This window comes from Lissotriton helveticus, chromosome 8 (genome assembly GCF_964261635.1).
Source record: "Lissotriton helveticus chromosome 8, aLisHel1.1, whole genome shotgun sequence".
Lineage (NCBI taxonomy): Eukaryota > Metazoa > Chordata > Amphibia > Caudata > Salamandridae > Lissotriton > Lissotriton helveticus.
Genome location: NC_136069.1, coordinates 841,258,291 through 841,279,951, shown reverse-complemented (window position 1 = coordinate 841,279,951; position 21,661 = coordinate 841,258,291). Strand labels below are relative to the sequence as shown.

General features: G+C 47.3%; 1 protein-coding gene across 1 annotated transcript in view; it reads right to left on the bottom strand.

Moving 5' to 3' along the window:
- The window catches only part of LOC144772946 (adhesion G-protein coupled receptor G2-like), a 1,412,864-nt gene that overhangs the window by 90,471 nt on the left and 1,300,732 nt on the right, over window positions 1-21,661 (bottom strand). The window contains exon 35 of the mRNA XM_078657647.1: window positions 11,138-11,239. Within this exon, the coding sequence (XP_078513773.1) occupies window positions 11,138-11,239 (102 nt within the window). The remainder of the gene's footprint in view (window positions 1-11,137; window positions 11,240-21,661) is intronic.

Sequence of the window (21,661 nt, the reverse complement as noted above, 5' to 3'; positions counted from 1 at the left end):
ATAATGTACTTACATGTCTTATTATTTCATATTGTTTATTGTTACTGTAGAGATTAACTTTTACTTTTCAGGGAAAGTTCCTTTGAAATTTTAAATGTGTGTATTTTTAATGTGAATGATCTTTTCATTTTAATAAAAATTCAGATTGTTAACAAATATTTTTTCTTTGTGGGAATCATTATACAAATTTCGTCCTGTTATACAGTGATCTATGGTAACCTGTAACCCGGGTACCATGGTATAACTGTATGGGTATAGATATTACGGTCCAGTAAATACATCCCAGGGATCCCTTTTCGACTGTTGGTCTTTTGTGCCCTGTTCCCTGGTGAAAGTGGGTAACCTCTCTCTTGAAATCTACCCTCTCCAATCTAACCATGCCCAGGAACGGTGTTGGGCGGGTGAGTGCCGGAGGACTGAAAATCATAAATTCAGTCTTATCGGCATTGATTTCCAGTCCGCGGCAACGACAAAAGTCAATAAAGCCATCGAGCATTCGCTGAATCCCCATAGGGGACTTGGAAAGCAGGAGGGTGTCGTTGGCGAACATTATCACTGGCACCCTCCTGCCTGCCAATCTGGGTGCGTCGTTATTGGGAACCGCATCCAAGTGCGATATGACACCATTCACGTAGATTACGAAAAAACAGTTGATGGACAGAATGTAGAACAATGTCATACATTCACCCCAGTACAAGGATCTGGGCCTAAATCCATCGTTTTTTTCACTCCACACCACCCTGGGTTAGACACTGGCTATATGCAAATCAGCTCTGACCCTTTGCCTCATGGGAAAAGTCCAGTCCGAACAGCCAAGCCCTGTCTTTACCAGACCGGAATCAAGCATCCAAGGACCGGTTTCCGGCTATCAGCCTTCATTCAGCCTGGATAGCTTGACTCCAGTGGTGTGGAGAGCCTGGGACTCACGTCTGAGCATACCCAGCCCACTCGGGGTGAAAATTACGAAAAAACAGTTGATGGACAGAATGTAGAACAATGTCATACATTCACCCCAGTACCAGGATCTGGGCCTAAATCCATCGTTTTTGTCACTCCACACCACCCTGGGTTAGACACTGGCTATATGCAAATCAGCTCTGACCCTTTGCCTCATGGGAAAAGTCCAGTCCGAACTGCCAAGCCCTGTCTTTACCAGACCGGAATCAAGCATCCAAGGACCGGTTTCTGGCTATCAGCCTTCATTCAGCCTGGATAGCTTGACTCCAGTGGTGTGGAGAGCCTGGGACTCACGTCTGAGCATACCCAGCCCACTCGGGGTGAAAATTACGAAAAAACAGTTGATGGACAGAATGTAGAACAATGTCATACATTCACCCCAGTACAAGGATCTGGGCCTAAATCCATTGTTTTTTTCACTCCACACCACCCTGGGTTAGACACTGGCTATATGCAAATCAGCTCTGACCCTTTGCCTCATGGGAAAAGTCCAGTCCGAACTGCCAAGCCCTGTCTTTCCCAGACCGGAATCAAGCATCCAAGGACCGGTTTCTGGCTATCAGCCTTCATTCAGCCTGGATAGCTTGACTCCAGTGGTGTGGAGAGCCTGGGACTCACGTCTGAGCATACCCAGCCCACTCGGGGTGAAAATTACGAAAAAACAGTTGATGGACAGAATGTAGAACAATGTCATACATTCACCCCAGTACAAGGATCTGGGCCTAAATCCATCGTTTTTTTCACTCCACACCACCCTGGGTTAGACACTGGCTAAATGCAAATCAGCTCTGACCCTTTGCCTCATGGGAAAAGTCCAGTCCGAACTGCCAAGCCCTGTCTTTCCCAGACCGGAATCAAGCATCCAAGGACCGGTTTCTGGCTATCAGCCTTCATTCAGCCTGGATAGCTTGACTCCAGTGGTGTGGAGAGCCTGGGACTCACGTCTGAGCATACCCAGCCTACTCGGGGTGAAAATTACAAAAAAACAGTTGATGGACAGAATGTAGAACAATGTCATACATTCACCCCAGTACAAGGATCTGGGCCTAAATCCATCGTTTTTTTCACTCCACACCACCCTGGGTTAGACACTAGCTATATGCAAATCAGCTCTGACCCTTTGCCTCATGGGAAAAGTCCAGTCCGAACTGCCAAGCCCTGTCTTTCCCAGACCGGAATCAAGCATCCAAGGACCGGTTTCTGGCTATCAGCCTTCATTCAGCCTGGATAGCTTGACTCCAGTGGTGTGGAGAGCCTGGGACTCACGTCTGAGCATACCCAGCCCACTCGGGGTGAAAATTACGAAAAAAACAGTTGATGGACAGAATGTAGAACAATGTCATACATTCACCCCAGTACAAGGATCTGGGCCTAAATCCATCGTTTTTTTCACTCCACACCACCCTGGGTTAGACATTGGCTATATGCAAATCAGCTCTGATCATTTGCCTCATGGGAAAAGTCCAGTCCGAACTGCCAAGCCCTGTCTTTCCCAGACCGGAATCAAGCATCCAAGGACCGGTTTCTGGCTATCAGCCTTCATTCAGCCTGGATAGCTTGACTCCAGTGGTGTGGAGAGCCTGGGACTCACGTCTGAGCATACCCAGCCCACTCGGGGTGAAAATTACGAAAAAACAGTTGATGGACAGAATGTAGAACAATGTCATACATTCACCCCAGTACAAGGATCTGGATCCTAAATCCATCGTTTTTTTCACTCCACACCACCCTGGGTTAGACACTAGCTATATGCAAATCAGCTCTGACCCTTTGCCTCATGGGAAAAGTCCAGTCCGAACTGCCAAGCCCTGTCTTTCCCAGACCGGAATCAAGCATCCAAGGACCGGTTTCTGGCTATAAGCCTTCATTCAGCCTGGATAGCTTGACTCCAGTGGTGTGGAGAGCCTGGGACTCACGTCTGAGCATACCCAGCCCACTCGGGGTGAAAATTACGAAAAAACAGTTGATGGACAGAATGTAGAACAGTGTCATACATTCACCCCAGTACAAGGATCTGGGCCTAAATCCATCGTTTTTTTCACTCCACACCACCCTGGGTTAGACACAAACGATGGATTTAGGCCCAGATCCTTGTACTGGGGTGAATGTATGACATTGTTCTACATTCTGTCCATCAACTGTGTTTTTTGTAAATTTCAGGCTGAATGGGCTGGGTATGCTCAGACGTGAGTCCCAGGCTCTCCACACCACTGGAGTCAAGCTATCCAGGCTGAATGAAGGCTGATAGCCAGAAACCGGTCCTTGGATGCTTGATTCCGGTCTGGGAAAGACAGGGCTTGGCAGTTCGGACTGGACTTTTCCCATGAGGCAAAGGGTCAGAGCTGATTTGCATATAGCCAGTGTCTAACCCAGGGTGGTGTGGAGTGAAAAAAACGATGGATTTAGGCCCACATCCTTGTACTGGGGTGAATGTATGACATTGTTCTACATTCTGTCCATCAACTGTGTTTTTTGTAAAAACCATTCACGTAGAGGCAGAACAGAGTTGGTGCCAGGACGCACCCCTGCCTGACCCCCCTGGAGACTGGAAACTTGGACGACAGTACCCCCTCCCTCCCACATCTAACCTGTGCATAGTTTTGTGTATGCAGCCTCATCAGGACCACCAGTATTGCGTTTGGGACACCCATATCCAAGAGCACCACCCACAGTTTGCCCCTGGGCACTAGGTCAAACGCAGGCCGGAGGTCCACGAAAACCATATTGAGGCTCCGACCCTCCAATGTTGCCGTTTTCCAGAATAACATTGTGAGATGGAAAATTTGGTCCACGGTTGAAGTTTTTTTCCTAAATCCGGCCTGATAGGTACTGAGGATATCATGCTGCTCAATCCACTCTTGTAAACGGTCCAGAATTAGTCGGGAACATTTTTTTTGAGGAACATCTATGAGGCTAATGGGCCTGTAATTGGTTGGGAGCAGAGGAGAACCCTTCTTGAAAATAGGGACAATCTCTGCTCCCAACCAAGTATCTCCATACCTCCCAGGATCGCATTGTAACGGGCATAAAGGTAAGGGGCCCAAATCATCGGTTGATCCCTAAATAAATCACCGGGGAGCCTATCTAGGCCTGGGCCTTGCCTGTGGCCAACTTCCCTATGGCACTATAGACTTCTTCGACTGAGAATTCCTGCTCATCACCTTCCCCAGTCTGGGTGTAAGTATTACCGAGCTTTCTGCACCTGCGGCTACAGCGTATAGGGTCTTAAAAAGGAGCTCCCAGACCCCCGCCTCTATATTGGGTTCAATTGCAGATCTAGGCTCTCCTGACCCTGTGCTGACTATTGCCCAGAATATACGTGCATCTCTAGAGTCTAATGAGGAGGAAAGATTAGACCATTTATTCATATCCCACTCTATCCTAGCATGGTTCATTATTTCTTTGTATTGTGATCTTAGGGAGCGAATATTTATTTTATCTCTCCCATCTTTAATGGCCCCAATAATCTCTGATTTGACCTTCCTACATGAAGCGTTGTACCATGTAGATACGGGCACCCTGCGCTTCCTAATGGAGCCCAGGGGATAAAAAAAATCTGCTAGACAGGCTACTAGGTCCTGGTGCACACGCTCCATATTATCATTAAAATCTGGTACCGCGTGCTGTGAAACTAAAGAGCCCACCTTCTCAAGGAAAGGTACAACTGCACTATATAGTTTAGGCAGTGCGTTTCGTGCTACCACCAGTTTATCCCACTTAACTCTGCGCCTGTTGTTGGTTAAAGCCAACCCTTCTACCACATCCAGATCAGATTCCTTTCCATTTGCCCTACGCCATGGGCACTCTAACCTCAAACTCAGAGCATTGTGATCACTATCCACCCTAGGCAATACCTCGAAGTCAACGACCTTTGGCCATAAACAAACCTCCACCATAATATAGTCCAATCTGGATTCACGGCCCCTTTTATTAAAAGTACACTTGGACGGAGTGTCAGATGGCATGGGACCGTTGCAAGCCCTTATGGAATTATTCAGAGTTAGGGTCATGATCTGGATGGCCAAAGGAGACCAAGACTTCGGATGTGGAGACTGGGATGGCGAAATTCCCCAGTGTTCATCCTCACCCGTCAGGGCTCCCTCATTTAAGCCACAAAGTGGCTCATAATGACAATTTAGGTCCCCGGCGACCAAATAATGTGTGTCCTTACTAAGGGAGCCAAGGAAAGATGACAACTCTTCAATGGTTTTGGACTCATTTGCCACACTTGTCAGCCGTGAGTAGACATTCACAATGGCAAGTTTGTAGGGGTTTGGCCAGGACAGTAGAACACACTGAATATCATCTGAGTGGGTTGGGACAATCTCGCCCAAGCAGCCCAAGTGAAGGCCAACCCAAATTGTAAGGCCCCCCGATGGGCGTCCTTTGCCTCCCCACCGTGCAGCAATATTATATGATGCAAAACCCACTCTATGTTAGTCCTCCCTAGCCCAGGTTTCTTGAAATAAACATATATCACTACCGTCCACAAAGGTGCCCCACTCTGGGCAGGCCAATTTATTAGGTAAGCCAGCGACATTCCATGATAGAATTGACACACACTTTCTGCTCCCTGTACTAGACTGTGTGCGATCGGGCATGCTATTAGCTTTCCCCATTATATTTTCAATGCTAATAGTAGGTAGGGACAATGCTGGTGAGTAAACATCGACTTCCCTATCCAGTAAATACATGTTGCCACTCCTAGGACTCCCTATTGGGGGATTCTGGACACCTGGCAGTTCGCATACCTGGTCTCTCTCCTCCATAATCTGCCATCCCCAGCGGGCACACAGTGAGTCTGAGCCTCATCCTGTGTATCCTGGTCGACCCCAATCAGTCAGTCGACCTGGTCCAGGCCACTGAACCTGTTATAGCATGGAATCTGGTTCTGGGCAGGAGGTTGGTGGACATCCCAATACTTCCCTCCCCTCGCTGCTCGACGGTGAGATACAAGGGACCAACCCTTATCTGGGTTTCTCATTTGTTTGCTGGGATAAAAATAGGAGAGTGATCTGACTTCTATCTTTGTGCCTACACTAGCTAGATTCCAATTCTGTATGTAGTCTATAATGTGTGGGTCCCTAAAGTTGACCAATACACAATCGCCTGTTAAGGTTTTGGGAGTACGCCCTACCCATCCGGACCATAGATATTTCAGTGCTCATGTGCGGAGGGAGGGGTCTGTGCGCATTAAGCCACTGGGTAACTTTATTTTTTAGAGTTGAATATGATTCAACATTCGGCATGCTAATTTCTGGGACCCCTGTTAAAATAGTTATGTAGGGACTGGCTTCAGGAGGCAGGTCCACTTGGGGTTCGGTTCGCGATTTCCTCTTTACCCCTGGATCCAGAGTGGGCCTCCCATCATGAGAGGTAGTGTGAATCTGTACTCCTCCTACACTACTGGGCACTGTGTGCTGGTCAGCCCTAGGCCCCCCTCCCAAATTGTTTGGCAATGCATTTGCTCCCCCCATGCATTCAGTGGGATTAGCAAAAATTTGTTGTGTCACAGAAGTGGCAGGATTTTCGTGCGTTGTAGCCCCTCCCACCTCAATTGTCATGTTCCGGTTGCCTTGAACTAATGCATTATTCACCAAACTATTTAGGGTGGCCACTGTTACTTGTTCAAAGTTAAATAGTTGGCTTTCAATACTGGCAAGTCTCTCTTCCAGCGGACGTAATATAGCACTCAGATGTGCAGTAATTTTCGTGCATATGCAGGCCTCCCATGTCGATAGTTCTTTCCTGGAGGGACCTGTACCTGGTACAGTGTTAGGTGAATCAGGTGAATCAGCTACAGCAACAAAACGTTGGGTTTCAGCATCCTTTGGGCTTGATGAAATTACGTTTTTTAAGCGGTTTTTGGCAGATCTAGCTCCGGACTTTTTTTGCAATAAGCTGCTTCTTCTTAGGAATTGCACCCTTACAATTACCATGGAACTGGCGGGGAATCGGTCTCTCCTGGGTTTTTTCCGGGGTGGATGCGTCCAATCGTGATGATAGGTCCTGTTCGACTGTTTGGGTACAGGGGAAAGCATGAGCCAGATCCTGTCTAGGTGTATGTATTTGGGCAATAGTTTGAACATTGTCCATGAGTGCATTAACCATGTTTTGATCCCTGGGAACCTCTGGTGTTCGAGCGTTCGCAAAGTGCCCCAACGAGGATCTTTTAGCCATTGCAAGATCCTGCGACACCCTGCGTTCCAATTGCTTGATGCCCTGGTCAATCGCTAAATTAGTTCTAATTATAAAATCGTCCAGTGGTCCTGTAAGTTTGTTGTTATAGCCTTTACTTCTAGACTCCCGTGCAGCCATGTTACAAATGAACACTTTAGTTTAAATAGATGTTCTTTCACTCCACAGAGGGTACTTACAGGTGGCTAGCTGGGATGGTTCAAAGGAAAGCGCAAGAGGGGTGGCCCGGTACGGTCTCCACCGGGCTCGAACGGGCTACAACGGGCCCGCCCTTAGCCCGGGCTTCGCCCGGCGACCGCCCGCGCGCGTCCCGCGTACCACGGGGATGGGTTTGTCTAAATAGGCCAGGGAGGAAGCGGGAAGAGGCCCCAGCTGCGGCAGGCGATGAGCCGCTGAGCAAGCTGGTCCTCGCAGTCCCGCATCAGCAACTAGATCCGAGCCCCAATTTCGGCTGCAGTCCGCCTTCTCCTTTCAGAGTCCCAGGTAAGAACAAAAAAAACCAAAGTCTCCCCCTGCGAGCTTTCTTGTTCAATTTTTGTTTTTCTTTTTAACTAACTATGGATTCATATATTCCAATAGTCTGCAGATATGTGAATATCTATTTCAGGTTTAACGAGAAAGGAAGGAAGACAAGCAAGAAATAGACATGACATGCTCATTCTAAACTGCCCCCTCTCAGTCCACTGGATAAAAGTTATTTTACTGATTGAAAAGTCTTGTAGATAAAAATGGAAACCATCACAGAAGCATTTGCCTATTTTCCTCACACCTGGTGCTAAAGCCAGGAAGACTGATGTATGATTTGAAGCCTCCCTTAATCAAATCCTGGACTAAACCAAGAAGGTGAATGACCCTTATTGGGAGGCACGTACTGTGTGGATATGTGGATATGTGGAGTGGAATGGTGTGGTGTGGTGTAGTGTGGTGTGGTGTGGTGTGTGTGTGTGTGTGTGTGTGTGTGTGTGCGTGTGCGTGTGCGTGTGTGTGTGTGTGTGTGTGTGTGTGTGTGTGTAACCAATGCATTTCAGGGTAAGAGTGCTGCCTAAATAATGCAAAAAACAAGTATGCAACCCAGGGTATTTAAAAGGGTTTAAGTGAAGAGCTGTGCTGTTATATGGAACACTCAACAACACCGACACTCTAAATCTGTTCATCTCAAATTTCTGTTTTTCTAGCAGATTTTTTAAGCATTGAATTAGCACAGTGGCATCCACGCTGAGCTAGATAAGTGACACAGCCTTGTTCCAGCAGCAAAGTTTTTAAGCACACGATTAGCTGGTGATATGGATGCAGTGCTGCAAAATGACAAAAGCCTTTTACTGTGGTTATGTGGAGCTATTTACAACCAAAAATTGCCACCAAATAGTCAAAAATAGACACCTTCTAATATAAAATGTTGTGAGTTTAGACTATAAAGTTAGGGAGGAGAAAATAAAATGATAGGGGAACTCATATCAGCACGTCTGTGCTTCTGGTTTGAATATATCCACATTGACATCCTACTCTTGTCATAGGCCCCACCTCTTGAGTGGCATCCCATGCTTATGAAAAATAATGTATGAAATGGGTGTGCCACCTATCCACTGGATTTAGCATACCCATATGTCCAGGAATAGAGCAAGATCTAGGGTGGCTGTGGCACTCAATCATAAAGATTTCAGGTCGATCACTATCATCCATGCAGTGTGGGTGGGATGATGGGTGGCAGATAATAGGAAGGCTCCACTTCAAAGGTAAAAGGACATTCTGTCAAGATGGGACTCCAAATTATCCGACTTCAGAGATATAAAGAACACAATGTTCTAATGTGACAGAATTTTAGCGACAAGCCATCTTTTGTCTTTCACCCAGTTCTTTCGTCTTGCATTTACTGTTCCAGTGCAGGTAATTGAAAAGAGCAAAACTGAAAATGTTGGGGGTGGTTTACTGAACAGTAGTTTTTAAACGTCAGATGCGTAAAACTCCTGGCTTGGAAGTCAGATATTTATAAAAACCTCATCTGTTCCTGTGATTTGCATACACGTCTAGCTTTCATTAAATTATCACAGAATTCCTGGTGCACTTCTAGATGTTTGCGACAGTTGCAGATTGCCATAACTTACATGCATAGCCAATTATACATACAGAAATCTACATCTGTACATTTCCATGCATGGATATATCACTCTAAGAGCCCTTGTACATTTTGACTTTTTTTTTATTTTATAAAGTGGAGATACTTTCTCTAGAACAGGGATTTATTTGTTTTATCGCTCTAAAGCCCACATTGAAAACACACTTAATTTTTATATTGACAAAAGTATATTTGTGACTCTTTACAGGGAGGGAAACCTTGGTGACTCCCCAGAACCCATGTATGTGGGTGTTCGCCAACTCTTCAGAAAAAACACACCTTGGAAAGCCGACAAGTTGCCAGTTGGGAGCAGATCTATACTACTATTATAAAGGAAGAACTTTGAACCTTTGAGGCGGGTAAACTCGGGAACCACAGCGCCAATCCACACACCCGATACATCGTTGTAATCGTCAGGGTGTGCAGATGGACATAGGCTATATAAACTTAATAAATATACGTTATTTAAAAAATGTACCGGAAAAAAACGAAGTACCTTGGCGGAAGCACCGGCCGTGACGTGTGTGCCCGACGTGAGGAGCGTGGGGAGGAGCTGCGTCCAGGAGCGCGAGGAGGACCGACGGATAAGGAGCGGGGAGGAGCGGGGAGGAGCGGCAGACAGGCGGTGAGGAGCGGCGGACAGGCGGTGAGGAGCGGTGGATAGGCGGGGAGGAGCAGTGAGCGGCGGATGAGGTAGGTTATTTATTTATTTATTTAGGAGCGGTGAGCGGCGGAAAAATTAAGCAAAAATGAAAATCGTGAGCAAGAGGAAGCAAACGGAGCATTACAAAAGTGAGCCAAACGGTGCATTACTGGAGGAAAAAGTTACGTGTGCAGGTTACAAAAGCGTACATCATGAGCAAGAGGAAGCAAACGGAGCAGTACAAAAGTGAGCCAAGCGGTGCATTACAGGAGGAAAAAGTTACGTGTGCAGGTTACAAAAGCGTAGAAAGTAAACATAGAGGTATCGGAGGAAAAAGTGACGTGTGCAGGTAGCAAGAGGAAGCAAAGGGAGCATTAAAAAAGTGAGCCAAGAGGTATAATACTGCAATATATGGAGGAAGGCTCCGGGGGGACCCACGGACAACGTCGGGGCAGGCGGGGGCCCTGAAGCCTAATTGCTCCCGGACAACGTCGGGACGGGCTGCTAGTTTTCTCATAAATCAATTCCACCATTTTGGTGAAAGTGTCAGTCTGGTAAATCCCGAGAGCAAATACAGGACTTTGAATTTGCACTCCTAGATAAAACAAAACTTTTTAATTGAAACACAACTTATTTAGTAAAGGATGACTTTGCCAATAGAAAGACCTCGACAATTGAATTTAAAAATAGATTTCCGGGCTCTGGATTATCTTTTGGTGATAATTTCAACTGCATGTACACTATAAAGGCTATTTAATTTTAAAGCAATGTATTGCAAATGAGTTTGACAACATGTTCAGTACAGCAATAAGAAACTTAAATTCAGTGCATAATTTGTGCGGATGGTTGTTGTGGTAGGCAATCACTTTTTATCAGAAGAAAGAAAGAAGGTGAGGCGAAAGTTAGGAAAACATCACAAAGGGAGAAAGAAGGGACGAAAAAAACTGAGCAGTGAGATAAAGAGACAGAAGGGAAGGGTCGTGTTAGGAAAATTAAGAGATGGAATCTCGACTAGTCAGCGTGTTCCACCACCCTGCATTTGGCAGCGCGTGGGCTCCTAAGAAAAAACTCGTCAGACATATTCATTACAAACAAGCATAGCTTAAATGATTTACGAGTGCAGGCTGGCACATCAACAGTTCTTTGTCAAGCTGTGATGGTTATGATGATAGGAATGCAGACATACTTGGGCACTTAGCGTTTTACATAATTCAAAGGACAGTTACCAGAATTTTCAGCCAGTCTGAATCTGCCGCAACAGAGATAACGCCTCCACTGCTTGCGAACATTTTCCTTAGCGACACAATAGAAGATGAAAATGAAGAATCCTGCACAGGGAACAAATATAAATCAATGATTAAACAATGTAATTGGTATGTAGACGTGTATGCATTAAACTGAGGTGCTGAGTCTAAGTATGCTACAGGGATGTAAAAGTCTCTGGCCCATTTTTCATGCAGCGCAACACAGCAAGTCACCTTGCTGCACTGTGTGAAAGGGAAAGGGCAGGAATGCGCCATATTATACGGCACATTTCTGTCCTTTATTAGTGGTCTAATGCAGGGGGACCAGTGCATCATGATGCAAGGGTGCCTGAATTGTATCCAGGATTGTTTTTGGGCAGGGAAGAAGACCTACCTGCTCAAAAACAATCCTCAGAGGAATTTTTCTCTTTCTATATGAGCAAAATGCAGCGCACGTATAATGAAGTAATAAACATATTTCTCCTCATCACCTAGGTAAGCATAGCATTTTGACGTATTCTCAGGTCTAACACTCATGGTAAATGTGGGAATGTGCCAAAATCGCCTAGCAGGCGGACAGTGTATGCGGGACTGCTAGTGGGGGGCAGAGGGTTTAGGGGTGGGCACAGTGCTTAAATGCACGCTTGTGCCTGTCTGAGGGAAGCACACTATGCCCCCCCCAGACGGGACTGCAGCAGGGGGTGTGCAGGGGCTGGGCAAGGCTGCAGCATATTCAGCCTTGGCCCTGCAGCTTCTGGGAGAGGCCCAGCCCGTACCGAAGTTGAATACTACATTTAGTGGTTAACCTGACTTTTTATAGCATTCGAAGACTATTTAATGCCAATTTTAGTATTCAATAGTGTTCTTTTTGGGAAGGCTAGTGCATGAAGACTACTGATATGTGAGTGGCACTTCTTGAATAGTAACAGAATACTAAGCACATACTTATTTGTAATCACATAGTCTTCATTTACAATGCAGAACATTTAGTGAATACAAACAATTTGAATACTACTGGACTTTAAACAGACTACTATTAGCATTCTATTCAAGCTGCATGCTGAATGGTAGATCAGTGCCTTATGTATTACACTATTTTTATGCCGTATTTATTATACTATTGTGGTCTTTGTGTAGTGTAGGGTAGTGATTTAGGGTTTAGGGTAGTGCTGGGGGATCGTGCAGGGTAGTGATTGAGTGTAGGGACCAGACTGGGGGTTGGGGAGGGTCGTGCTGGGGTACTGTTGTGGTGTTTAGGGTAGTGTTTCAGGTTTTAGGGTATAGTGCTCGGGGGTCATACAGGGTAATGAATGAGTGTGGGGATCGGACTGGAGGTTTGGGGAGGGTCGTGCTGGGGGTAGTGTTTTAGGGTTTAGGGTAGTGTTGCGTTTGTGTAGCGTAGGGTAGTGTTTTGGGGTTTAGGGTAGTGCTGGGGGGTCGTGTAGGGTAGTGTTTGAGTCTAGGGATCAGACTGGGGGTCGGAGTTCATGCTGGGGGTAGTGTTTTAGGGTTTAGGTAGAGTTGTGGTGTTTGTGTAGTGTAGGGTAGTGTTTTAGGGTTTAGGGTAGTGTCGGGGGTTCTGCAGGGTAGTGGTTCAGTGAAGGGGACGGCCAGGGAGTAGATGTAGGGTAGTTGGGGGTAGTGTTTTAGGGTATAGGGTAGTGTTGTGTAGTGCAGGGTAGTGTTTTAGGGTTTAGGGTAGTGCTGATGGGTCGTGCAGGGTAGTGTTTGAGTGGAGGGACCGGACTGGGGGTCGTGCTGGGGGTAGTGTTTTAGGGTTTAGGGTAGTGTTGTGGTGTTTGTGTAGTGTAGGGTAGCATTTTAGGGTTTAGGGTAGTGTTGGGGTTCTGCAGGGTAGTGGTTCAGTGTAGGGGACAGACAGGGGGTAGGTGTAGGGTCGTGCTGGGGGTAGTGTTTTAGGGTTTAGGGTAGTGCTGGGGGTGGTGCAGGGTAGTGTTCGAGTGTAGGGACCGGACTGGGGGTCGGGGGGTCGTTCTGGGGTAGTGTTTTAGGGTTTAGGGTAGTGTTGTGTAGTGTAGGGTAGTGTTTAAGGGTTCAGGGTAGTCCTGGGGGGTCGTGCAGGGTAGTGTTTAAGTGTGGGGACCGGACTGGGGGTTGGGGAGGGTCGTGCTGGCAACCCTACTTTACATTAATTTTGATGAATTGTCTCACACTATGGCAGTAAATCTAAAATACAAAGGATGGTCTGATGCACTGTCATGAACGATCAGATTAATTAGATCATATTCAGATCAGCTGCAGTGCCAGCCTGCCCTCTTTAACTTATAACAGCAGTCTGTGGCAGTGCCCTTCCATTTCTGGTGCTTTGAGCGATTTTAAGTTCTTCTTCGAGTTTCTTGTTGCTCAAATTGATGCAATTTCTACTATTGATATGTTACCCTTTTCTTCATTGCTTGTCACTCACAGCATTCTGAAAACCTTGGCAGCATGTTATGTGCCTGTGATGATCGGACACAGCGGGTACCCACCCCAAGTATTGCTGTCTTAATTGCAGGTGCCCACCCTGCATTATAATGCCACGAGGAGCGGGTGCCCACCCCGCCGTATACTTCGTATGAAAGTGGGAGCCTCATTGCACCGAAAAACAGATCATCGCCGCAGCCCGAGGGAAAAATGGCCGCCGACCCGGAAGCCCGGCAAGATAATTTTTTCACTTTGTTCCTTCCACATTAAGTCAATGCTACAACAATGCAATGTTTGCCTGAATAGCTGATAGCTCGTATGAAGTCAGCGGTAGTGCAAGGACATTTTTAACCTCTTGCCTACTCATCACACAAGGTTAAGTGGGTGTAGAGAGGTGGGCTGGGAGACAAGCACATTTTCCAACTAGTTTTTGAATGCAGTGGGTGTCCACCAAAATTCTCTAGATGTGGAATCCCACACGTGTTCTCCAGGTACCGTAAAGTTAACATCACATTCTCATAAAGCACGGAACAGCATTTTCAGAAACATCAAGTTGGTGTATTCAGAGGGTGTACCAGCACCGGCCATGTTAAACCATTTAGGTGCAATGAAAACCACAGACACACATTAATTTAATCCATGTCCCAACATTTGTTGTTCTGTGCGCCAGATGTTAAGGCCTTAAAAGATACCTTCTGGCTCTTAATCCACGATGAGGACTTGCGTCCCCCTATTTAATGAGTGGGAAAAGGATACATGCCCAAAGAAAGTGATGTGCGTGGTAAGGGTCTTTACGTATTTCCTGCTCATTTAAATGATGCGGTTAATAAAGTGTGTTCTCGATTGCCATGGTTTCTGAAACTCCCAGATAAGGAACATTTCCATTCTCTGGTGCTGCTTTACAAACACAGCAGCTGAAATGTGGCTACCAGGAGTGATAACCTTGTGGGCTCCACCGTGTAGGTAGAAGGTAAAAAAGTAACAGTGGGCTTGGGTGCTGGACAAGAAGCACTGGTCACTATCCCGGAGCGGAGCATGGCTGACCCCTCCCTGCTCCTTAGAGCACAATGGATCATTGGGGTATGTAAGATACTGTTCCTGGAGTGAGGTAGGACACATAGACCGGTTGCTGGACAGCTGCTTATACATGACTTTCCAACTTCAGGTGCCATTGCTTAATAAGATACGTTGCAAGCATATAGGATACAGGTGCAGAAGCGGGATCTAGATACGCGGGTGATTCATGGATGGCTGCTGTTATGCGATGTTCCAGCTGGGGGTCTGACAGCACATAAGGTACCCTGGAAGGCATTACACGACCTGCCATATTTGGATATACTGATATAACTGTGCCTGCAACTATGGTCTGATACTCATGCAAAGCGCTCTGATACCTCCGGGTCTAGCCAGCGCTATATAAAACCTTTCAAATAAAAATAAACAAATAATGGCATACACTTGTATATATGTATTCGAGGACACTAAAAATGTAAGGAGTTTGTTTAATCATGTCAATATTTCACACCGCAATCAATTTGCATCTGCAGGTGTGTGAGAGGCATGGGGGTGTCGTGAAATGCATTTGGAGAGCCAGGGCGGGGCACGACCAGAGAGACGTGTGGTTTCGGACGTAAAACGTTTGTAATTACGCTAAACTCAACCGTCCCGCGGATGCGGCGATGGGGTGATCTGGCGTTGACCATGCAGTCATGTCTGCAGTGCGCGCCCTCCCTTTAATATATGTTCAAAAAGAACCCGTGAAATGCAGTTATATTTAGCGTGCAGGGTGTAGAGAAATGCAACGAGTGAGCTGGAATGTGTGAAGTGATGGGAAATGCCCCCTTAACCCCTCTCTCGGCAAAGCCCGCCTGCTTTTGTCTGCAAACATGGGCTGTCTGAATTTGAGACAGAGTGACGGCGCTCCGGAACCGTGGAAACCTCGAGGCTGTGCAGGCAAGAGAGCACCAATAACCCCCCCCCCCCTCCCACACACACACACACACTCAGACACGCACTTTTAATGTGTCCTCGGATACCCCTGCTCTTACGGATTGGACATTTAGTGTCAGATCCGCCCCACTCGCACCAAAAATACATAACAACAATAAAATGTGAATTCTGGGGTGTGATGGACTCATGTTGGGAATGATTTATTCAGACATTTGTTGCCCGGAGGTGACGCACTGGATTTTAGTGAGTTTTTCTCTCACGCTTTGAAAACTAGAAACATCACATGCATTGTTCTGTGCTTGTTTAAAGCTTGTGAGAGGACAGCCGTACATTTGCCGCTGGCAGCGCGACACGAAGGGAAGCATGGGCGGGACAGCGCCCTAGTCCCACACGTCGGGCGAGCGGAGCCTGCAGCGCGCCACCCCCTGAGCCGCCCCCCCCCCGGCCAACAGCCAATGGGGAGGGCTCTCCTGGGGACGGGGGAGGCGCTTCCGGGGGGCATATGTCCAGGCCCAGCAGCCAGGCTCGCCCTTTCCTTCCCGCGCCTAGTCCTAGGCTGCTCTGCACTGGGTCGTCGACGTAGGACCTAAGGTATGGGGCAGCATCTGCCTAGTCTCCCCCCGGCCTGATCCCTGGACATGCACAGGTTGATTGGGCCCTGTGGTGTCGACCACGGGGGGGGCTGCGGCTGCGGGTCGTGGGCCGCGGGTATAGGGTTTGGCGGGATGTGACCATGAGGCGCGGGAAGAGCGGGTGAGGGTAGCGATTCGTGCCCCGTAGCAAGACTCGTAATAGGAGGGTCACGAGTTCGAGCCCCACGAGGGGCGCGGATAGATTCGATAAAAGAAAGCGGTGCCCGCACAAATTTCATTCACGTCCGCAGTTACGCGTAACACACAAATGTTCTGGTTGCGGATTCACGCTAGATTGACATCGGCTAATGCCAGGCGGTATGTTACAATGGTTAAACGTGGTTCCGCCTTGTTTCAGATCACGTGTCTTTAGTTATTCCAGGGCGAACTGACCTCATATGCATTGGGATGCGCCCGTGGTTTTCCATTCTCATATGAAATGGTTTCTTACACATGTAGAATGTGCCAGGAGCTGTTGCAACACACTCACAGAGTACAACTTGCTCCAATGCACAGCTCCTCAACAACCCAGTCTGCTCTCCAACTCGCGGAACATCACAAGTAGGAATGGTCAAATATATGGCAAACTTTGCAGTGTCAGGGAAGAGAAACAACGAATGCAATGTGACAGACGGGGTGCAGTCCGCAAAGTTACGCATAGCATCTGCCATCAGCAGAAGAACTATGCAGGAATACACTCACCTGACACTCTGATAACATGACCAAACCATCATGTCTAGCTTCAACAGCAGTTTATGAACTGACGGCTAACGACTCTATTAAGGACTACAATTGCTGGCACATTGTGTAAGCCCCTGAGAAACAGATGGCAGGACAGAGGGACATGTGAAGGGATAGTGTGGCATGCATGACTTTGGTAGCCCGTCCACGTCGCACAGACGGACTTGCGACACTAAGCTTCTGGGTAGGCTGACCCCTCCCATTCTCAAATGTCAAAGCACAATCTACCAAAAACAGAGCAGGTTTTAGCAAGTCGGCCGTTTACTTCAGCATCGATTGACGCTTATCAGGGTAGCCTACTGTCCAGGTATGGGAAGTGTCCACTGCCTGCAGTATCGGTTCAATTACATTAATGGATGGCCCAGTGTATTGTGGGGCAGATAGCTTACTGCCTAATGCTCTAGATTCATACTAATGGTACAGCATCTTCATGACCGTTGATGGCCCGTGTCTTGTACGACGGGGAAATAGCTAGGCCTGCCCAGCCAACAGTAGCCGCAAGCGAAAGCATGTTCTAAGACCAACACTGTCAGAGGAGGCCTGGAGTATAGAAAGGTGGCTATTCAATTGAAGGCAGTATGTTGCACCCCATTGTGATTTGAGCGGAACAAATATATATACAATTTCTAATTTAACAAGTTTCGGTTGCTCAGTTCCCCCTGAAAATGGCAAAGATTGTTATTGATATTTCAAATTAAGATACTCCCGTTATATGGGTGGGTATTTGTGATCTAGGGCCCCGGGGGACTGCACATTGTGCTAGCAAAGGAAGAAGCAGTTATAGTAATTAATCAATATGCCTACGGCGTGTTGGATAAGAAAGTATAAGTTAACAATGTGTAACTTGGGTAAGATGAAGCTGCAGACATCCCTATATGACTGTGTAAATTTAAACTGCGAAGGAGGGCAGCAGTTACAATTGTAAGTGCCTTTGAAGGAGGAGATCCTTGAGGTCAGTTTTGAAAACCTGGGAGGATGAGGTGTCTGTGAGATGAAGACTAGGGGAACGAGTTGAGCGGTGACACGAAATCGTGCTCGACAAACGACAATTGTTATTGGCAAGATGCGACATGTGAATAAGTGACCTAGTCAAGGTGCTGCATTACCGCATCTGGCTCCAATCAGGCTTGACCAGGGTAGCGAGTGGGGCATTGTTTATCCCTGTTTCATTGCAGAGAATCGTATTGGTGGATAAGTGGGGGCAGGGCTTCTAATGAATGTTTTCTGTCTCCAATGCAGGAACCGCATTGGGAAATCACCCACATGGCTCAAGTATCACCTGATGTAGCAGTTGGTAAATTACAACCTCAGATGGCTGTAAGAGGTAGACTCAGTCAGTTTACTTAGTAACGAATGTGACGAACATCCAATACACCTTATTGTAAGTCGTCTAGGATATAATGCATTGGTAATAGGGCAAATGCATGTGTGTCATATGTGGGAAGGGGTAATCCATTCACGAAACTCAACTCAGGCACTAAGTGCAAGTCGCTAGTGACATGTGGAACACTGCTAGCGCAGGGGTATACAACCAATCCAGTGGGCCATGCCCAGGGCCAATTTGCCAGACATACATGAACATTGCGATTCACGAACTCTGCGGGACATACACAGTCCAAGCGCAGGCCAGGACTTCTCTCTCTATGGAAGGTAATTCAGTTCAGGTTGGGATTAGTAGCAAGGCGAAGGCTACAGTAACACCTTCACATGATTTAAGCTGACTAACAACATCTTCCTTGCCAGCAACATGTAGCTGTCTCAGGTAATGTGTACACTCCAGGTGGGTAGAGTTGCCATCTCTAAGGATTACCATGACCAATCTTGTTCCTTGGCACACTAGAACTGTTTCATGTAATCTTGTGACCCCAACAGGGTACTTCAACAGACTTGAATACCCACTCCTTTAACGGAACTGTCATGCTTTATCCTAAACGTGAAGGAACATGCTCTAGGACGGCATTACTCCTTGCAAGCCACTATCACAATAAGTACAAGAAATGACAGGTAATAATCGCACATTGCATTGCAGAAGGGATAAGTGATAAGTGTGCAGGTTACTAGAGAGACAAAGTACAATTGGAGGTAAAATACTGCAACATGTGCTAGACACTCAGGCCTAGAACAAATGTAATGTTGGCGATGGTGGCACTTGAGTGACAACCGGGAGGAATAAGTAGAACTAGAATGAAGGGTCACAATTGTGAATACCTTGCCTTATAGTGAATAGGGCCAAACATATACCCGAACAGTAGGTAACAAGGGCAATAAATGGCATGTCAGCCCTAAATTAATGTACAGCCAATGCCAATACAGTGCATTGCTTTAGCACACTTCTCAACATCGAAAACATGTATAACCTCCTAGCTTCAGGTTAACAGTGTAAAGCTTGATGGTCGCCTAGAAGAGAATTAGGAGTGCATTATGCTTGCTGCAGGGGCACAAGCGCAGTCCGGAAATAGGAACCTTACACCGATACTCTGGGAATGAGTCCAAACCCACCACACATCAGAATGTGGACTCGTTAGCGGCTGGCCCCGTGGCAGACAAAAAGCGAAGGCAACAACTAGGTGTGGTGAGGGGTACTATGATAGAGGTGCACTAAACAGCGACCGAAAGTAGCTAGGTGGGTGGGGGGCTCTGTCATCGACGGAAGCCTCCTCCAGAGCTGTGGCGGAGTACAGGGCGATCTGGAAGCAGATGGACAGTAGGGGTACCTCTGCAGCAGAAGGATACAGTCTAAATACCTCTGCCTGGCACAGTAGGGGGCCCGATCCAAGAACCTGGAGCCGAGGGGGTTCCAGGAAACAGCGTCGGCGCCCCGTTAGTCCTTTGGGCGGTCGGGGGGCCTGAACCGACAGGGGGTGTGCCTCATCTCCCGCCCTGACAGGGGGGGCGGGAGGCTAACGAAATAAAGTGATAATGTACTGCACTGTCAGAGCATCACCTCGCCGTGCAAGATGGCTCCTTGGGCATGCGGGTCAGCGAGAGGCTGCTGCATTGGATCGCCTGTAAGATGACCCACCTATATGTACCTTTGTTGTACGCAAATAAACCTGCATCACTGGTTTCCCACAAATATGTCTCATGAGTTTCCTTGGTATGTAAGTGTAATGTGCGCAGGGCGAAGCAAGCACTGATGGTGTGGGCACTATGCCGCTGGCAGCGCGACACGAAGGGGAGCATGGGCGGGACAGCGCCCTAGTCCCACACGTCGGGCGAGCGGAGCCTGCAGCGCGCCACCCCCTGAGCCGCCCCCCGGCCAACAGCCAATGGGGAGGGCTCTCCTGGGGACGGGGGAGGCGCTTCCGGGGGGCATATGTCCAGGCCCAGCAGCCAGGCTCGGCCTTTCCTTCCCGCGCCTAGTCCTAGGCTGCTCTGCGCTGTAACCCACCCTGAACCCTGACCCAGCTGCAGAGCGGTTGGCACAGTTTTGAATACCTTAATGATCATGTTTTATGTTGCAGGCGGAGTCACAGGGCGATCTGGAAGCAGATGGACAGTAGGGGTACCTCTGCGGCAGAAGGATACAGTCTAAATACCTCTGCCTGGCACAGTAGGGTGCCCGAGCCAAGAACCTGGAGCCGAGGGGGTTCCAGGAAACAGCGTTGGCGCCCCGTTAGTCCTTCGGGCGGTCGGGGGGCCTGAACCGACCGGGGGTGTGCCTCATCTCCCGCCCTGACAGGGGGGGGCGGGAGGCTAACGAAATAAAGTGATAATGTACTGCACTGTCAGAGCATCGCCTCGCCGTGCAAGATGGCTCCTTGGGCATGCGGGTCAGCGAGAGGCTGCTGCATTGGATCGCCTGTAAGATGACCCACCTATCAGTACCTGTGTTGTACGCAAATAAACCTGCATCACTGGTTTCCCACAAATATGTCTCATGAGTTTCCTTGGTATGTAAGTGTAATGTGCGCAGGGCGAAGCAAGCACTGATGGTGTGGGCACTATGAGACCAAGATTTATTACTGAGGCGTAGTCTGACGACGCTCGATAGAAAATGCAATTTTTTACATCCATAAATTAATCGACTCTATACATACTCGAATGATTGGAGTCAGTCACTTGTATTAAATGTTTATTTCAGAAAGAAAATCTGGTCAAGGTAACACGTGTGCTGCTTGGGTTAACTAACGTGCAACAGATATCCCTCTTTAATTAGCCAGACTAACAAGTTCTGCTTCAGTAAACTCGGTTGTAGAAAGTTATAACCAAAGACTGTTGTTTAGTCAAATAAAACACAGATTTAGCAAAATACATTTTTAGAGAACGGTCCCTTTCAGATGGGATAACATTAAGACCAGATTAGGGAAACCTCCATGTTTTAACAAAACAAGAGGTCACCAGAATAACAGTGATAGTAACCTGCTGTCATATCGGGGGAACTTACCTCTTGCTATTTTAATAGTAATAAACAGGCAACACCTGAATTCAATTTGGTAGCAAATTAACAACATAATGGCAGAACAATCTATTTATCTAATGGTAACGTTTGTACTCGTCAACAGAACAGTATGTCCTTCTCATAAGAATAATACAACAAGAACAAGCATTTGCAATGCAATAGGTCTCGCATTAGGAAAGTGTGAGCTATTGGTATTGTAAATGAAATTTTTTTTTAATATGTGTTGGCTTTGAAAATATATAAATTAATAGCATTGTTATTCACAAAGCCAATAGCTTACACTTTCCTAATGCGAGTCCTATTGGCTATGGCAATGCTTGTTGGTAGCAAGCAAGGACAGTGCTGTTGTGGTGCTGA